Source organism: Cyanistes caeruleus, chromosome 14, assembly GCF_971803275.1.
Source record: "Cyanistes caeruleus chromosome 14, bCyaCae1.hap1.1, whole genome shotgun sequence".
NCBI classification, from domain to species: Eukaryota; Metazoa; Chordata; class Aves; order Passeriformes; family Paridae; genus Cyanistes; species Cyanistes caeruleus.
This window is the reverse complement of record NC_141714.1, coordinates 1927036-1945699: the sequence shown is the minus strand read 5'-3', so window position 1 is coordinate 1945699 and position 18664 is coordinate 1927036. Positions and strand designations below refer to the sequence as shown.

General features: G+C 54.7%; 1 protein-coding gene across 1 annotated transcript; it reads right to left on the bottom strand.

Annotated features, from left to right (window-relative positions):
* Positions 1–7701: 7701 nt before the first annotated feature.
* AMER1 (APC membrane recruitment protein 1) lies at positions 7702–17019 on the bottom strand. Its single transcript, XM_086850236.1, has 2 exons — positions 16910–17019; positions 7702–15222 (listed from the first exon to the last, which is right to left on the bottom strand). The coding sequence occupies exon 2, from the start codon at positions 15132–15134 to the stop codon at positions 11955–11957; it is 3180 nt and encodes a 1059-aa protein (XP_086706362.1). The 5' UTR covers positions 15135–15222; positions 16910–17019; the 3' UTR covers positions 7702–11954.
* Positions 17020–18664: the final 1645 nt, after the last annotated feature.

Sequence of the window (18664 nt, the reverse complement as noted above, 5' to 3'; positions counted from 1 at the left end):
GTGTCATGTCCATAAATCAGCCAGGTCCCAAAAATCCCTGCTCACAGCCTCTCTGCAGCTCTCCTGCTCCACAGAGACCCAGATGCCAGCTCTTCTCCCAGAGAACTGTAGGGCAGTTTTTGTTTAGTGGAGAAGCAGAGCTGAGCTCCCCCTGGATGAACCAAGAGATCTGCCTGATCTCGTTCCAGGTGTCATTGCATCCCCTTCCCCCGGGTGTCTCAAGAACCTCAAAACTCCCAAAACAAGGAGCTGAGGATGCTGTGTGAAAGCAGAAAACATTCCCAGGGTAACCAGGGGTACGAGAGGATTCAAGGAGAGGAAAATGGGCGCTTCATGGAGCCAGTAAAACACCCAGGGCATGGTGCCCTGCTCCCAAACCCATCCTTGCTCCAGCCAGGGAAGGGCCCTGCAGAGCTGCACTTTGCTCCAGCCTTCAGAAACACCTGAGCTGATGCTGCTTTGGGGTCAAAACTGCGGGATTTTTCTCCAGTGGAGCTCAGCAAAGTGCAACAACCCAGAGCAACCTGAGCACCCCCAGAGGAGCCTCGGAGCTGGGGCAGGTGGGAGAAGCTGTGCCATCCTCTCCGAGGCACCTGAGCAGGGAGCAGCAGCAAAACCAACACCCCACAGGGCAGGAGACACATCTGGGATGTGCAGTAGGAGCAGCAAGGCCCAGCTTTGCTCCAGGCACTCAAACATTGGCACTTGCCAGCTCCAAGTGTCACCTTGATGAAAATCTACAGGCACATTCTGTTTTAGACTGGCTCTTGGGGGTGTTTTGGAAGAAACAACAACAGAAAGCAGCATTCCTCCTTCCCTGGGCCTGGCTCACTTCCAGATTTTCCTTTTTCCCTCTGCTTTCACACCAAGAGGCACTTTATTATCATAAACAAATAGTTTATCCAAAAAGGAGATGGGAGATAACAGCACATCCATGTGCACACGGAATAACTTCCCTGCCTTGCACAAAAGCACAGGGAAAGCTGCAGCAGAGTGTGGGGGGAGAAATGAGATCAAACAACTCAGATCAAACACAAGAAACCTCTGGATCAAAGCTACAGCAGCCTCACACGGCAGTGACCGGGAGCAGGAGGAGGAGGAAGGGATGGGATGGGATGGGATGGGATGGGATGGGATGGGATGGGATCCATGGGATGGGATGGGATGGGATGGGATGGGATGGGATGGGATGGGATGGGATGGGATGGGATGGGATGAACAAGCTCCACTGGATCCATGGAAATAAGGAAGGAATGGAAGCAGCTGCCCCAGGGGTGACAGGTGACACGAAGGTCACCAGGCCACGCCAGAGGTGTTTCCCTGAAGCCTCTGGGCACAGGAGCCTGAGGACCCCGAGAGTGCCACCAACCCCTGATGTTCCCTCCTGACAGTGCCACCAACCCCTGGTGTTCCCTCCTGACAGTGCCACCACCCCTGGTGTTCCCTCCTGACAGTGCCACCACCCCCTGCTGTTCCCTCCCTGATGTGTGGAAACTGCCATGGGAATTCTGCCCAATCTCCCCTGGTTTTGTGGGAGGAAACACCGGCTGTCCCCAGCCCCGAGCCCTCAGCATGGACACCCAGGTGGGATTGGGCCTGGTGGGGTTGAGCCCAGGGGGATTTGGCCCAGCAGGGAGGCAGGCACAGCTCCCAGAGGGGCTGGAGAAGCTCCCAGCACAGCTCCAGGAGGAGGAGCAGGTTCCAAAGCCCCTCTGTGGGTGGGGTATTCCCACGGAGAAAAATATAAAATCAGAGTCAAACTTCTGAAAAGTGACTGAAGGAGAAATCCCACAGGGAAAAGGTGGTGGGAAATTTCTGCCCACCTCTGGGAGATGCCAGGTAATGTCTGGGAATGCTTCCCAAAGCGTGGGGAAGAGGAGGGAGCCTTCCCCAGGCAGCTCCTGGCTCGGGAACAGAGCCAGGCTCTGGGAAGGGTTTGGCTTATCCCGGCACCCTGCCCTTGTGACATCCCTGCTCCAGCCTGGCCTGGCCCAGGACACCCCTCAGGGGCCTTTGGGGACACTGGGGGACAGCAGGGGTGTCACTGAGGGACACTGAGGGGCAGCAGGGGTGGCACTGAGGGACACTGAGGGCAGCAGGGGTGGCACTGAGGGACACTGAGGGCAGCAGGGGTGGCACTGAGGAACACTGAGGGCAGCAGGGGTGGCACCCCCAGGACTGGCCAAGGGGACCTGAGCAGGACAAGGTGGCCCAGGCCATGCAGGGCACGTCAGGGAGGATGAGGAGCCTCACAGCAGGCTGGGAATGCTCATCCCTGCGGGGCTGGAGCTCAGGGAGGGCTGGAGATCGCTCCCAGGTTCCTGTGTGCTCCCTGAGGCTGCTCAGGGCTCTCCCTGCCCTGGGGCTGCCGGCTCCAAAGGCATCCTGTGGGGAAGGAGAGAGATGCCAGATCCAAAAAAGGATGAACTGATGGGAGCTAAGGTTCAGGGAGAGCCTGGCCACTGTTGGGGTGGCTGTGGCTCTCAGCAGCCCTTCCAGGGGCTCAAGCCCTTTCCCCAGGCTGACCCTGCAGGGAAGTCCCTCTCTTTATCCTGCAGGAATTCTTTCCCCTGCTCCTGCTTTTCAGACTCAGACATAATCACTTCTAATCAGATTTGAGACTCCTTTGGCTTTGGCATTCCTTAATCTCAGAGGTGCTTCCTAAAAACACTCCCAGTGCTCCTGGAGGCTCCAGGTCTCATCCAGACAATCCTGACCTTCACACCAGCCACTTTTCCAGCCCTGGAAAGCCCAGGGAGATTTCCATCACTGCTTCCTTCTCTGCAACCACTGCTCAAAACCCCAAATCCCTCTCCAGCTCTCCTGGAGCCCCTTTAGGCCCTAGAAGGGGCTCTGAGCTCTCTTTGGAGCCTTCTCCTCTCCAGCTGAACATTCCCAACACTCCCAGCCTTGTTCCAGAGGGCCTCCTCCAGCAGTTTCTTGAGGAGCTCAGCCCCTCATTTATTGAGGTGAGGTTTTTTGGGGTAAATTTCTGCTTAAAACCATCCCTCATTAACCACGGGCAGTGCTTGGACATCAAATCCTGGTTGTGATTTTCCAGCCCCTGGGTGTCCCCGTGCTGAGCCCTCCCTGCCTCAGGCTCTCCTTTGGAAAACAGGAATTTTCTCTTTTCTTGGCAGCACGGGAAGGGAGGAAGGGCAGGAGAAGCTGGTGCCTGGCAGCTCCTGTCCTGCTTCCGCTCCAGGATCTCCCAGGGCAGCCCCGGAATCCAAACTTGGCTGGGTCAGCCTTGGGTCACTGCCACATCCTCCCAGTTCCAGACTGGTGGGACTGGGAGGAGGGGAGGGACAGGGAGGCCTGAGGTGCCCACGCTGGGGCCGGGTTGGACACTGGGGCTTGGAGCAGCCTGGGACAGGGATCCCTGCCCATGGATGGGCTTTAAGGTCTTTCAAATCCCTTCCGAGATTCTGGGATTCCGTGAGCTGCAATAACGGAGCTCTCCCTTAGAGGTCAGCCCAGCACCAGAACTGGCCCAAAATTCCCCCCGGATGGATGCAATCCCCGCCAAGAGCTGGGATTTGGCTACCAGAGCCCTTCAGGGTGGGCAGGGGATGGTCCCCAGCACCTGCAGCCCCTCCTCTCGGTGTTTCCAAAGGATATTCCCAAAAGCTGAGCTCTCCCGGGGGCTCTCCTGCTCCTGGCCATGTGTGGAGTGCTCTGAGCCCTCTGGCTGCCCCCACCCAGGGGATGCCCCTGCCTGGGGACAGCCTGGCCACCCCCAGATCTTGGGGAGCAGGATGACCCAGTCCTGCTGCTTCTGCTGCTGTGAAATTTTCCATGGCCAGAACAGCCAGGACAAGCCCTCAGAGCTTTTCCTTACAGCTCAATTCCTCCTCCCCTCCTCCCTTCTGACTCAACAGAGACACCCTCCCAAAAAACAAAATAAAAACCCCTTCAGCTCCTGCATCAGAAAGAAAATTACTCTTCTTTCTTCGTTGTTTGTCTTTTTCTTCCCCAAATCCCTCCAGCATTAAACAGATTTCAGCACTGCTCTAAAAATAGAGGGATTAGAAATAATCCTCCAGCATGGAGCCACTGCTGGGCTGGTGGCTGCCCTGGGGGCTTGGACCAGGCTGAGCTGGGGAGGGGACCCAGGAACCCCCAAAAACGGTGGCTGGGGTGAGGTGGGGACATTGCTGTGTCCCCAGGATGGGTGTTCCAGGACAGGTGTTCCAGGACAGGCGTCCCTGGGGTGTCCCTGGCTGTGTTGACCCAGTGGGAGCCACCAGCTGGGAACTGACCCCATAAAATCAGGTGGGGATGGGATGGGATGGGATGGGATGGGATGGGATGGGATGGGATGGGATGGGATGGGATGGGATGGGATGGGATGGGATGGGATGGGATGGGATGAACAAGCTCCACTGGATCCATGGAAATAAGGAAGGAATGGAAGCAGCTGCTCCAGGGGTGACAGGTGACACAAAGGTCACCAGGCCACACCAGAGGTGTTTCCCTGCAGCCTCTGGGCACAGGAGCCTGAGGACCCCGAGAGTGCCACCAACCCCTGGTGTTCTCTCCTGACAGTGCCACCAACCCCTGGTGTTCCCAAAGCTGTTGTGTCGGTGCTTTTCAAATCACTTTGGAGAAAAAAAGAGGGAAAAAAAAAGAAACACTTCAAAGTGGGAGCTGCTTTCCTGTGATGACAAGGATTTGTCAGCAGGAATTTGTTTGCAGCAAATGACAATTTGTGTTTACAAGGAGGCAATTAGAGCTGAGGGTTCCCAGCGGGATGGGCCATCCCAAGAGCTGATCCCGCTGTCCTCATCACCATCCACGCTCCACTGCCACGTGGAGCACTGGGAATGTGGTGGGAAAAGGAGAAAATGCAGGGATGAGGTGAAATCCATGCCCTGCATCCATCCCTGCCAGGGCTGGGGGTGCAGCCAGGGGGGATATTCCTCGGGCACTGCAGAAAACGGGGAATTAAACCCCCCAAGCATTATCCTGGATAACCCCAGGCAGGGATCCCCAGCTTTGCCATCCCCTCGGGAGCAGAAAATGCCCCTGCAGCTCTTTCCTCCAGGCGGGATCTGGAAAGGCAGCCCCGGGATTTTGGGAATGTTGAGGCAGGAGCATTTGGGATGCAGGGAGGGTGTTTGGAATCGCAGCCCAGCAGGCTGGGATGGGATCACAGCTCCAGAGGGGGAATTGGGAGCCTCAGTTTGGAGCTCATGACCCCGGAGCACACAACGCTCACCCCTGCGCAGCTCTCCAGCATTTTTGGCTCCTCGGGATGAGTTTTCCATCCTTGGAAGTGCTGACCCAGCCCCACGTGTCAGCAGGAAACAACAGGATGAAATTCTTCTTCTTCTTCTTCTTCTTCTTCTTCTTCTTATTATTATTATTATTATTATTATTATTATTATTATTATTATTATTATTATTATTTCATTATTTTATTATTTATAATAATAATAATAACACTAATGATAATATTAATATTATATTAATATTAATTATATTATTAATGATATTATATATTCTATAAATAATATTATATTAAATATTATCTATATATAATAATATTATATAATTCTATATATTAATATAATATAATATGATAAAAATTAAAATGTAATATAATAATTATTTATTATATATAATAAATATTATATTATGTTTATAATATATGATTTCTTAATTATATTATAATAATATAATCTAATATATAATTATATGATTTATATATAAAAATATGTACAATAAATAGTAATCCCGATTCTGTGATAAATATTAAAAAATACTTAAAAGCATACATATTTAAAAGCATATATAAAAATAAATATATGTAGTTATATATTTTATATCAATATATTAATATATAAATATATAAAATATATCGTTATATGGATTAAATAAAATTAAATATGTTAATAAAATATATTATTCTATATTATTTTATTTATATAGAATATATTATTATATATTACTATTATATATTATAATTATATATATTATATTATTATATATTATATTATTTTATTATAATATATTATTAATTTTATATATTATTTATATAAAATATATAATTCTATATAAAATGTCTATATTTTATATTAATATATAAAAGTATATATTAAAATAATTATATCTAGAAATTATGTGGTTTTAAATATATATGTATTATGTATTAATAAATAAACATTAAAATATTTTAAAGCATATACATTTAAATATTTAAAAGCATAAATATAAAAATATATGTAGTTATATATAATTATATATTTTATGTAATATCTAAAATCATATATTTATATAAAAATATACAATTATATATAGAAATTATATCTATTATATATAATTTATATAAATGATATCTATTATATATATAAATATTTATGTATTAATAAATTCTCTATTTAAAAGCATATATATTGAAATTTTACAAAACATGCATAGATAAAAATAAAAGTGTTGGTGATGATCTGTCTTTATATATTAATAAATTATTTCAAATTAGAAATTATTATTAAATATAATAAATTGTTATTATTAAGAAATAAATAATAAAAATATTCCAAGTCAAGCTGTGCTGGAGCCCTGAGCCCTCTCGGAGGGAGCACAGGGGGAGGACGTTTGCTCTGGGAGGGTGAAAAGCTCCTGAGGAGCTCCTGAGGGCACAGGGAGGCTTTTCCAGCTGTTCAGCCACATCTGCAGAGATCCAGAAGGAGCCAGGGATGGATCCAGGGTGGGAGTGGGGAAAGTTCTCCACAGTGCAACTCGGGGGAACGGCCAGCGAGCAGAGATCAGCATTTCCAGAGAGCTGGGACAGGAGGGGAGAGGAGGAGGAGGAGGAGGAGGAGGAGGAGGAGGAGGAAGAAGGAGGAGGAAGGAGGAGAAGGAGGAAGGAGGAGGAAGGAGGAGGAAGGAGGAGGAGGAAGGAGGAGGAAGGAGGAGGAGGAAGAGAAAGAAGGAGGAAGAAGGAAGAAGAAGGAGGAGGAAGGAGGAGGAAGGAGGAGGAAGGAGGAGGAAGGAGGAGGAAGGAGGAGGAAGGAGGAGGAAGGAGGAGGAGGAAGAGAAAGAAGGAGGAAGGAGGAAGAAGGAAGAAGAAGGAGGAGGAAGGAGGAGGAAGGAGGAGGAAGGAGGAGGAGAAAGGAGGAGGAGGAAGGAGAAAGAAGGAGGAGGAAGGAGGAGGAAAGAGGAAGAGGAAGAAGGAGGAGGAAGGAGGAGAGCTCTGCCCTCCCTTCCAGCCCGGGATCCCCTCCCCAGCCATCCCCAGCTCATTAAGGGCACAGCTAATCAGGCTCATCAGGTAATTAGAGCTTCTCACAAAGCCCATTTCCGCCCAAGGAGGGCAGGACTCTCCTCCTGGGTCTTCCAACGCATTTGGAAATCCTGGGAGGCGCTTGAGGAACGCATCCAGCAGGATCCAAGATAAAACCATCCCAGGGATGTGCCAGGCAGGTGGGGTCGTCTCAGAGCCAGGGAATCTCTGCTCCCGGTCTGCTGGAGCCCAGGGAAGAGGGAAAACCTGCCTGGAGCCTCTGCAGCCTCAAAACCTCTGGATATATCAGGGTTCATGGTTTGAGGAGCCTTACCCTGTTCCAAAGGGTCTCTGTTACCTTCTCCCACGGAAAATTCCACCTCACCGGCAAATAACCAACAGGGAGGAGAGGATGGGAAAGAAAAACATTAAATCAAGGATAAAATAAGCACAAAACCACCAAACCACCGATCCAATGTTCTCTAAAAATCTGCAGTTTATTCATTAGAATTCAGTGAAAGGAACATTCATTTTAAAACACAATCAATACATTAAAAACTTGAAAGGACTAGTAGCAATGAGACCAGGGAGGAAACAAAACCCAAAAAAAACCCCCAAATTCAGCCAGGTTGGTCACCTGGGAGGAGCTGCCAGCCTGGCAGCAGGATGGGGCAGCCAAGGACAAAGGTTAATTCCTTATTTCCCTAAAACTGAGAGGCTTTTTGGGATTTCAAATTCTCACTTCACCCAAATGGAGCTTTGGGGTGACTCAATGTGGGTGAGAAGAGCAGGAGGAGCCAGCTGGAGAGGAGGGAGCCCAGAATTCCAGGGCAGAGGGAATGTGGAAGGTGGCTCTGAGTGCCCCAGGAATGTTTGATGAGAAACCTTCCCGTCCATTCCTGTGGGGAATGGGGCAAACCAAATCCAGAAAAAACTTTTAAAAGCACCATTAGGTGACAAGTTATTAATCAGAAGACAAAAATAAAAAATCTATGCAGAGCCAAATCAGTGACACCTCTGCTGGGGACAAAAAAAGGAGGGAAAATCTGCTTTGGGCTGGATTTTAACATTCCAGAAACTCTCCTCTCCTCTGATCCCAAAGTTGAAGGCAGTGTCAATCCAGGGAGATGTTATAGTGATGCAGAGCACAGGGCTGGAGCTCCCTGGAGGAGGAGGAGGTGGGGAGTCCTGCTAATCCCAGGATTATTTAAGGAGCAATCCTCAGGCACCAGGGAGAAATCCCAGCTCCCAGCCTGGCCAGGGAGCACCAAGGGGAGAGGAAACCTGCCCAAGAGCATTTCCATGCACCAACCAACAGCATCTCCTGCACAGGGATTGAAGAAAAGCCCCAATTTCAGATAAAATAACATCAGTAGGCAGCAGGGGAAGCCTCAGCTAAAACCTGTGGGCTTTTTACAACACTTGGAAGGAGAAATCACCAAAATCCACCAATTTAGATTAAAAAACAGCACTGAAAAGCAAAGAAGGGACAGCTGAGTGTGACAGAGGAGGGTTAAGGATGTCTCAGGTGTGTGCAAAGCGTGTTGGTGAGGGGCTGGGAAGAGGCCCCAGCACATTCCCAGGGAGCAGGGGGGGATCCAGGCACGGCAGCAGCAGGAATGGCCTTTACTCCATGGGAAAAGCAAACCACACCACTTGGAAAGACGAGACACACGAGTAAAAGAACAGTCTGTAAAATTTCCCCATGATTATAAAATGCAAAATTATACAAAAATAGAGAAAACCAACCGTTTTCTTATGTGTATAAAAACAAACAAACGAAAGAAAACCCCCAAGTCCCCAGAATGCAACACAGAACCTCCTGGTAGGCTGATCCCAAGGGCAGTGATTCCATCACAGCTCCACAGCCCTAATCCCTCACTTCAGGAAAGGCCTTCCCTGCAAGGGACAGGCAAATCCCTCGAGTTTTCCCCAAATATCTTGGCAGGACATTCAGCTATTCCTGACTTTTCCAACTGGTTTCTGCTTGGGAAGCCCTTTTTGCATAAGAAGCCTCAGTGACCACCCCCAGACGTGAGCTCCTCGGGTAAGGCAGTGTTGGACTGATCCAGCTCCAGCCCAGGTTTGTTCCCATGGATCCCGAGTGGGGTTTTTTGGGAAGAGTGGCTCAGCAGGCAGTGAAATCCAATCCCTACCGCAGTGATCATTCACAGGCTGAATTACTGCACTGGAAATTCCACTTTCTTTGGGTTAACGGGGCAGAATCTGCCAATAATCCAGCCAATTAGTGACTAAACTGCGTAAGGAAATTCATTTGAATTCCAGAGATATTTGCCTCATCATTGAATTCCCGTCAAATTAAGAGGAGAAACCTTTGGTATAAAGTCAGATTATCAAGCCTTGGCTGTATTGCTCCCACTGCACCTCCCCACCTCGTACCTACAGCCAAGCCCAGGAGCCTACAGACACCTTGGAACATTCATTTAGCACAGAGACATTCCCAGCCCTCAGCAGGACTTTGGCTGAACAAAGCTCCAGAGCCTGGAACCCCCCCCCAGATGCCTTTGGTGAGACGCTGAAAGGAAATAAAAGAGGGATTAAACCCAGCCAGGGGCGTGAGGAGGTGATAATGTCCCTGTGGTGTCCCCAACAGGGTGTGCCCGTGGTTTGTGTGCTGGGAGTGGGGTGAGATGGGCACAGAGCTGCCCCTGTCCTTGCTCCAGGGAAGGAATATTCAATGTTCATTAGCAGCTGTGCTAATGAGGGGAGACAACTTCCCAACGAGGGCACCTTCCCCTGGCTCAGCAGGTGTGGCAGTGGCACCAGGAGTGTCCCAGGAAATCCTCTCTGGTGTCCCAGAAGGATGAGGGAAAAGAACCGTGGCACAGCAGGTTCCTGTGGAACTCCCTGCAGCAGGGCTGGCAGGAAAATAAGGAAAAATTCAGGTTTGAGCCCGTGGATGCACGGGTGGATCTGCTCTGCCTCGGCAGGAAAATCACATCACACACAGAGGCTGAACCAAGCCTGGCCCTGCCTCTCCCTGCTCCTTCCCAGATATCCAAGGACAGGGCAAAAGGAATCTCTTCTCAAAAGGAATATCAAGACCTCATTTTGCTTGGGGGGGAAAAAAACCCCATCAAACCCAAACCAGTTCCTTGTGCCTGGAAATCCAGGGATGGCAGGGAGCAGCCACATCCATGTGGAGCAGGAGAGCAGCAGGAGGGTGACCCAGCAGGGCAGGACTCAGCAGGAAAACCGAGTCTGGCCCAGGCAGAGCTATCCCTCACTCCACAAATGTGGTAAAACTCCAGTACTTCCACTTTGGGATTATTTTTTTTGAATGCTACAAACTCTGCTGCAAAGAAAAATAGAGAAGGGGCAATGAGGTGGGGGAGGGAACAAAAATCAGTGGTAATGGAATGAAATCAGAACACAGAGCTTGGGACAGGACAGAGAAGCAGCTTTGTGACATGGACTGGGGGTTTGGATCAGAGCTGAGGGGGTTTGGGATCACAGAGGGGACCTGCCTGGAACAGGAGCTCACAGGACCCCCAAATTCTCTCCCCTCAGTGTCTCTCCTCCATGTTCCTTCAAAGAGGCAAAAAATCCCAAACCTCCAACAGCTTCCAGCTTTTTTGTTCCCTCCAGTCAGGAGGAGTGAAACCCAATGTAGCTGCGGTCCATCCCAAATTCCAAGGACACAAAACTTTCCTCCTGTGGGTTTATGCAAAGAAAACAACCATCAAATAATAAAATTAAATTAAAAAGCCACAAAGCTTCCTTTTGAGAAAGTAACAGCATCTGCCACTTCACAGCTACAGGCACGATGCAAATTTAGCTTATTTCAAAGGCCTTATCCCTGTCCCCATGGCCCTGGAGAAGCCAGGAGCCCGGGACAAAGCACGGGAAAGGTTTCCACCAGGAATTCTGCACCGTCAAGACAGACCACAACAAAGAAGGGACCAACACTTTGTTCTTCAAAGGGACACCATGGACAGCACATCTCTCTGAGCAAACTGAAACTAGACCTGGAGAATGTTATCGGCACACACACAAAAGCTTTCCTTTTGAGGCAAGGACAAATCAAATAAATAAAAATGTTGCTGCAAAGTTCCCCTTTCCAGCTGCCTCGCCCCGTCCTTGCTCTGGAACAAGTGGCACCCTTCCTCCCAGCTCCCCACACTGAGCCCGGGGTGGAAGACATTCAAAGTGAGTCTGAACCAAAACATTTCACCCAGAAGAGGAAAACATCCCCATTTCCCTCACAAGTCTCTCCTGTTCCCCCAGCCCTGCACAAACCCCAACCTGCCACAGCAGCAACGGCTCCATCCCCAGCTTCTGCCAGGGGCTGCTGCTGCACTTGGTGCTGGAGAGGGCTGGAAAAGCAGAAGGTGCCTTGGTGGCCTGGAGGCAGCTCCAAACCCCTCTGGAGCATCCACAGGGGCAAGGCCATGGATGGCTTCAGGAGAGGAGCATCAGCCCAGCTCAAACTCAAGTAGCCCCCAAATTGCTCCCAGTTTTCTCTCTCCTTCTGCCCCCCTTTCAGCCCTGCCCGGAGCAGCATGGTGACACGGTGACATTCCTGCAGCCCCTCGGCTTGGTGGCACGGTGACATTCCTGCAGATACTCAGCCTCGATGACACGGTGACATTCCTGCAGCCCCTCAACCGGGTGACACGGTGACATTCCTGTAGATACTCAGCCTCAGTGACACGGTGACATTCCTGCAACCCCTTGGCTCGGTGACATGGTGACATTCCTGCAGCTACTCAGCGTTGGTGACACTGCACACGGTGCCACGGCAGCCGCTGTGCCCTGGGGTGACCCTGCCCTTGAGGGGCTCAGCACAGCGCTCCGGGCTCTCGGTGCCCCCGCCGCCATCCCCGGGATGCTGCGGCACGCCCTGGGCGATGCCCACGGGTTTGGCCCTGGCGCGGTGCTCCGGGGAGCAGGCGAAGCCAAAGCTCGGGGGCAGCTCCGCTTCTCCCAGGGGTACCAAGCGGGACAGCTTGGGGATGTCCCCATGGTAGCGGTAGGAGCTGCCCGCCTCCCGCGCCCGCCTCGCCTCGGGCTGCAGGGAGAGGTTGGAGGGCCGGAGCGGGTGCCTGCTCAGCTCTGGCTCTTGGGGCCGCCTCTCCGGAGCCTCCCCGATGCCACCCCGGGAGAGAGGCAAGAAAGGGGACACGGTGCCCGGCGGCTCTGATGGCTCCCAGACGCTCTCCACAGCACCGGCCGGAGCGAAGCCCCACAGCTCCATCCCGCCGGGAGCCGCGTCGGTGCCGTGCTGGAGGTGCCGCAGGCCCGGCCAGCTCAAGCCACCCTCAGGAGCCACCAGCTCGCCCTCCTCCTTGCTCCTGCTCCTCCTGGCTCCAGCAGAGTCCTTCCTGCCAGCTTCACGCCTGGCCCAGAGCCGGCAGGGCTGGGGGCCGCTCCGGGCGCCCTGCGGCTCGGCCAGCTCGAACTCCAGGCTCTCCGTGTCCAGCGAGCGGCTCCTGCGGTCCACAGAGAGCGGCGCGGGCATGGAGGGGCTGAGGCCGTGCAGGCGCAGGTGGCGGGGCAGGCTGGCTACCCCCCAGTTGCAGCTCTGGAAGGAGCCCGGGGAGAAGCCCGGGGACATTCTCTCGTCACATTCAGCCAATGACTCTTTCTGTCCGTAGCCATCATCGAAGGCCTCGGCGATGTCCTCGCCCGCGGTCAGCTCTGGGTGCTGCTCGCACTCCCCTTCCCCGTCCTGCTCCACGTCCACCACGTCGAAGGTGACCATGGTGGGGAGGGCGGGGAGGTTCTGGGTGAAGGACGAGCTGGAGGCTGAGCTCCCCAGGCTCTCGGACAGGCTGGAGAAGAGGGTCCCGCTGCTGGCGAACTCCACCAGAGCCTGAGAGAAGCTCACGGCGTGCTCGGGCTCGCTGCCCACCTGGGGTTCATCGGGGGTGGGCTCTGCTCCGCCGCCGCGCTCCTGCTCCGGGAGCCTGAAGCCAGGGAACATCCCTGCCTTGGCTGGGGCCACACTGCCAAACATCCCACAGTCCAGGTCTGCATCGAACCCCGGCTTGTTCTTTGTGAGCTGAATAAGGCAACTTCCAGGGGCGTTTTGGCTGTTGTAACAGTTTTCTGGACACAGAGTCCCTGGAAAATCCCTCCACTCTGGGTTTTCAGCCCTAGCCACTGCAACCCCACCATTGACAGCCCGGCTCGGGCTGTGTGTGGCCACCTGCTCACTCCCAAGGCCACTCTGACTCTTGCCAATGGAGCTGGCTGCTCTGGTTTTACATTCAATGCACTGCTTTTCCCGGGGACACTTCTCCTTGCTGGAAACTTCCAGGCGTTTCAGGACCGGCTCCCTCTGCAGCTCCCAGTACAGCAGCTCCTTCTGAATGGCTGCAAGCCCCTCTTCTTCAGTTTCCATCAGCCCTCTTTTCTGATCCATCATCTGCTGGATCAGGCTCTTCTCCGCAGGGAGGCAGAAGTCCATGAAGTAGCTGAAGATGCCCTGGCGTGGGATTTTGCCCTCAAACAGGGATTCCTCCCCGTGAGAGGGGCTCATCAGGGCATCAAACTCATAAAGTGCATCGCCGCTGTAGCTGTCCCGGGGCAGTCGGTCCTTCTTGAGCTCCTCTCCAGCCTCATCCTCCGGCCCTGGCGTGGTGGAGTCGTAATACCCCTCGTCGCTGTTCGGGGCAGACTCCTGCTGGTCACTCTGGGGTGTCAGGAGGTCAACGCCGTCCATGGCGTCCCCCATGTAGGGGTGGGCATCAGCATCGTGAGAGGCGTGCGTCTCCAGGCTGCTGCTGGACACCTGGGCCCCGTAGCTCCTGTCCCCAGGCATGCTGCTGTCCCACACCTGCTGCAGGTACTCCTCGGCCTCCTCAGGGATGGCCATCTCCTCGCCGCCGCCCTGGTAGGTGACGAGGCAGGAGCTGCGTTTGGCGGCGTCGCGGCTGCGCTCCACCGAGATGCTGCTCTCGGCGATGTCGGGCTCGGCGATGTCGTCCCCGCACCCCGTCAGGGAGTCAAAGCTCTTCAGGGAGGTGACGTCCCCCAGCATGAGGCTCAGCAGGTCCCCGGAGTGCAGGCAGGGAGGCTCGCTGTCCATGAAGTCAGGGTGGAAGGCCAGCAGCAAACTCTCACGGTCGAACTCAGCGCAGGCGGCAGCCTCAGCCTCTGATTTTGTATCTGGAACGTCCCCGTTCCCAGGCACGGCCATCGCGTCACCCTCGGAGCTGCCTCCATCGGCCGTGGGGCCCGTGGGCTCGGTGGCCTCACCACAGCTGGAGTCAGCCCCCGAGCCCCCCGGGCAGGCCGTGGCCTCAGGGACCGGCCCTGCTCCCCTGCCCTCCACGGCCCCTCGGCTCTCCACTCCCATTCCAGGAGCATTCCCGGTCTCCTCCGTGTCCCCATTCCACTCGGAGAGCTCTGTCTTCTCACTCTCGGCAGCCTTGCTCTTCCGGTGGCGCCGGATGCTGTTAAAAAACCCTTTCAGCCCTTTCTTGGGTCTGGGGAAAGATTTCTCCCCGTTGGGCTTTTTGTCACAGCCCTCGATACTCCCCGGGGGAGAGCTGTCCTGCTGGCCCAAATCCGCCCTGGTGCCGGTGTCCGCGGCCAGCTGGGTGCTGCGGGAGCTGGGCAGGGGGCCGTGCTGCCCATCCCTGCTGCCCTCCGAGGGGCTGTCCGGCTGTGCCTTGTCACAGGCAGCACTGCTCAGCCCGTCGTGGGTCTTGCACTTGCTGAGCCCCTTCTTGCCGCGGCCGCCGAAGAAGCTGGGCAGGGTGCAGATGCTGCGCTTGCCCCCAAACAGCTTGAAGGCCGTTTTCCTCAGCTTGCCGGGGGGCGGCTGCTGCGGCTCCGCTGCCACCACGGAGCCGTTGGCGCTGTCGGGAGGGGCGTCCCCACCCTCCTGCCGCCGCTGGTCCCCTCCGTCCCGCTCCTCCGGGCTGCCCGTTTCCATGGCAGCGGGGCGGGCTGGGATCTAGCTGGAAGCGGCGGCTTCGGGAGCGCGGAGCTCCGGGAGCAGGGATGGACACATCACCGCTGACCTGAGGCACAGGGAGAGGACACAGGTGAGGACACGGCAGTGGAAGGGGCAGAGCTGAAGGCACCGCAGTCTCGGGGCTCCATCACCAGCTGGAGCTCCAAGCTCTCCCTTCACTTCCAAGATCCAGGCACCAAAATGTCGCTTAAACTTACCAGTTTGCCAGAGTGGGGGAACCACGCATCTCCATGGGGAAGAATCCCCGGGGACAGGCAGGTCTGAGCCCTGCACCTCCTCGCTCCAAGCCCTGCAGCTTCCCAGATTTTTTATCTCCAGGGTGATCAAATTTGGCTACCTTAAAGTGAGAGCTAGCACCTCCCAAACCTCCTCTCAGCTTTCCCAGCCCTCATGCCTCCAAAGAGCATCCTGAGGGAGGCCAAACCAGGACACAGCCCTCCCTACGCACATGTCCAGGAAAAAACACTTCAGTTGCTACCCTGGCTTTTTTTATAGAAGATTTCAGTTGTTTTTAAAATAATCTGTCCAATGAGAGAGAATCGCCTTAAAAACACCCACTGTGAACCCCCTGATCAGATTATCCTGGAAGCAGAGAGGTAGCTTTGCAATTTGACCCTGGACTGCTGTCAGGAACAGGACAAATAAAACAATTATAATCGTGTTTCTTCTGCAGAGGTGAGGGTAGAGAAATTAAATACAATAAAATCCTAATGTGCTCCCAAGCTGTAATGCCTCAGGCTGAGCTCTGACTGACAGGAGGCCAGGAAACCTTCCCGAGCTGTTTAGCCAGAGATCCCAAATTAAAAATACATCCAAACGATGCTCTCTGCTCCTGCAGCCCCACTGCAAACCCACAATTCCAGGTTTATTTTTATTCCTCAGGTCTGGGTTGCTTTGCCTCTATATTGATCTGGCATCGCTGCCCTCAGCATGGCTGGAACTGGATGGGCCTTAAGGTCCCTCCCAACCCAACCCATTCCATGATCCTGGAATTCTGGGATTGCTGATAACCTCTCACGTTCACCTGTCCCACTGGAAGCGGCAGCCGGGGCGTAGCCGGCTGGCACAGCCACCTCCCCAGCGGCAAACTGGGATCTTCCAGCTCTGCCAGAGCCCGGCACGAGTCCCAGGTGCCTCCAAAGCCTCTGGAGAGACCTGGATAGAGGGGGCTGGGAGAAACACCTGCACCTGGACACGTGCTGGAAAATCGGGGGGTGAAATGACCCCAACCCTGCACCTGGACAGCGGCTGCTGGAAAACATGGCATGAGACAGCCAGGATTTCAAAAATTCCTTTTGGGAATCATTCCTCTCCAGCTCCACGTCAGCACCGGCACTGCTGCGGAGGGGAGGCTGGAGAAAGATAAAAAATTAAATCATTTTTAAAAAATGAAATAAAGAAAAATAAAGGGCATCGAGGGCAAAGAGCCACGGCCGATCAAAAATGAAAAATAAGGTTTAAAAGCAACAAAAAAGCAGCACCGTAACAATGAAACGCAGCGTTTCAGCCGCAGAGGGGACCCTCGGGGACCCCCGGCCCGCCCAGCCCCGCACGGGGACGCTCCCCCAGCCCGGCCCTCCCCGCTCCCGCCGCCGCGCTCCCAAACTTTCGGGAGGATCCGGGAAAACGCGAGGGGCGGGGAGGGGGGGGGGGGTCGGGCCCGGCCGCGGGGACCCGGCGCGGCGGGCGTGGGGAGCGGTGGGCCCAGGCCCGGCGCTGTGCCCAGCACTTACCGGCGGGGGCGGCGGCACCGCGGCAGCCCCGGGGCCCCGGCCCCGGCCCAGCCCTCAGGCCGCGGAGGGGCGCGGGGCCGCGGGTCCGCCCGGCTCGGGCGGCAGGGGCGGTGCCGCGTGACGGGCGGGGCGGGGCCTCCTGACGGGGGGCGGAGGGGGCGGGGCCTGGCGGGCGGGGCGCAGTGATTGGCGGGCGCGGCGGGGGAGGGGCGTGGCCTCTGCGTGAGGGAGGGCGCGGTCTCCACATTGGGACGGAGATCACGGGGCGGGGTCACCGTGACCGGGCGTGGCCGCCGGGCGCTGTCCCCACGGTGTCCCCCCACGGCCATACCTCGGTGTCCTTCCCGGTGGCCCGGGGCGATCCGGGGACGTCCCGGTGGCGGGGTGGGCGTGGCCTCAGGGCGAGTCCCCGGGTTGGGGGCGGGCATGGCGGGATTAGGGGGCGTGGTCATCCCGGTGGGGGGCGTGGTCTGTCGCGGGGGCGTGGCCGTGGGGCGACACCCGCGGGACACGCGGGGTCACGGACACGGCACCGGGGGGTGTCGTGTCCTGGCCTGTGACCCTGCGGGGGCCAGAGATGTGACAATGTGACAATGTGACATGGTGTGTGACACCGTGGGGACGGGGACACGGCGTGTTTCTCGTGGGACACCTCCCCGCGCGCGCTGTGTCACCCACGGGCGTGTCACCCGCGCCACGCCACCCCCAGCCACCCTCACTCTGCAGCCTGCTCACACCCACAGCTCCACATACACTGAGCACCTCATTTTTGGGACCCCCCCCAAATCCCGAAAGCCCCTCAAATCGCCACGCGAGGGTGACAGCAAGGGTGACAGCAAGGGTGCCACGAGTGACAACCACACCAGAGCGTGGCAATGTCCCCGGGGACAGCCTCTCCCTGTCCCCATCTCCTGCTGTGCTCCCGAAGCTGGCTGGGTGGGCAGGGAAGTGGCACCGGTGTCACCATTCCCTGTGGAGCCTTGTCCAGGCTGCTTCCAGGCCCTAATGCTCCCCTGGGAGAGGCCCCACAGCCTAATTAATAGATGCTGATTAATAGATGCTGATTAATTGATGCCACAAGCCCTGACACGAGCCCATAAACCCTGCAGGGAGGTGCCTGTGTCCGGCCCTTGGAGCTGCTGACACCGAGCTCTGAGCCCTGGCAGCGCTTCCCTGTGGGATGCCACAGGGCAGGAAGGAATGAACCGTGGGACACCTCCTGCTGCATCCCAAAAGTGGTGCAGGACATCTCTGGAGCTCCAAGGAGCAGCGGGATTTATCCACCAGCTCCTGGCAGGAAGGCACCTCCAGTGAGGTGAGGTGGAGGGACACAAAGTTGGTGCTGAGATACCCCAGACCAGCCTGAAATTCCCAATCTGCAGCGATTCCCTCGTCCCTTCCGGGACCTGGCGGAGCTGCCAGATGTGGGATGTTTCACCAGACAGGCCACAACACTTTAATACCAATAATAAAACACTTGTAATTCAAACCCCAACCCTACCCAATTACGAAATACCCTCGGCCGCAACATGAAGCGCTTTTGGGGTGAGAAAATGATGTTTAGGGTCAGAGCCGGGCAGGGAGGGACCCTGGGCAGTCTCCCAGCCCCTCCTGTGCTGCCAGCTGGGAGCCCTGTCCCCGCTGGGGTGGGTACACACGGCCAGGGCCAGCCCCAATCCTGCCCCTCCCAAGTGGAGGAGGCACTTGGGAACTTCTCTGGGAATTCTGGAATCCTGAGGGAGCCACCCCTGCCAT

What these genes read in the sequence shown, in the direction of transcription:
- AMER1 (XM_086850236.1), bottom strand. Translation starts at nt 15,134, where the DNA reads ATGGAAACGGGCAGCCCGGAGGAGCGGGACGGAGGGGACCAGCGGCGG.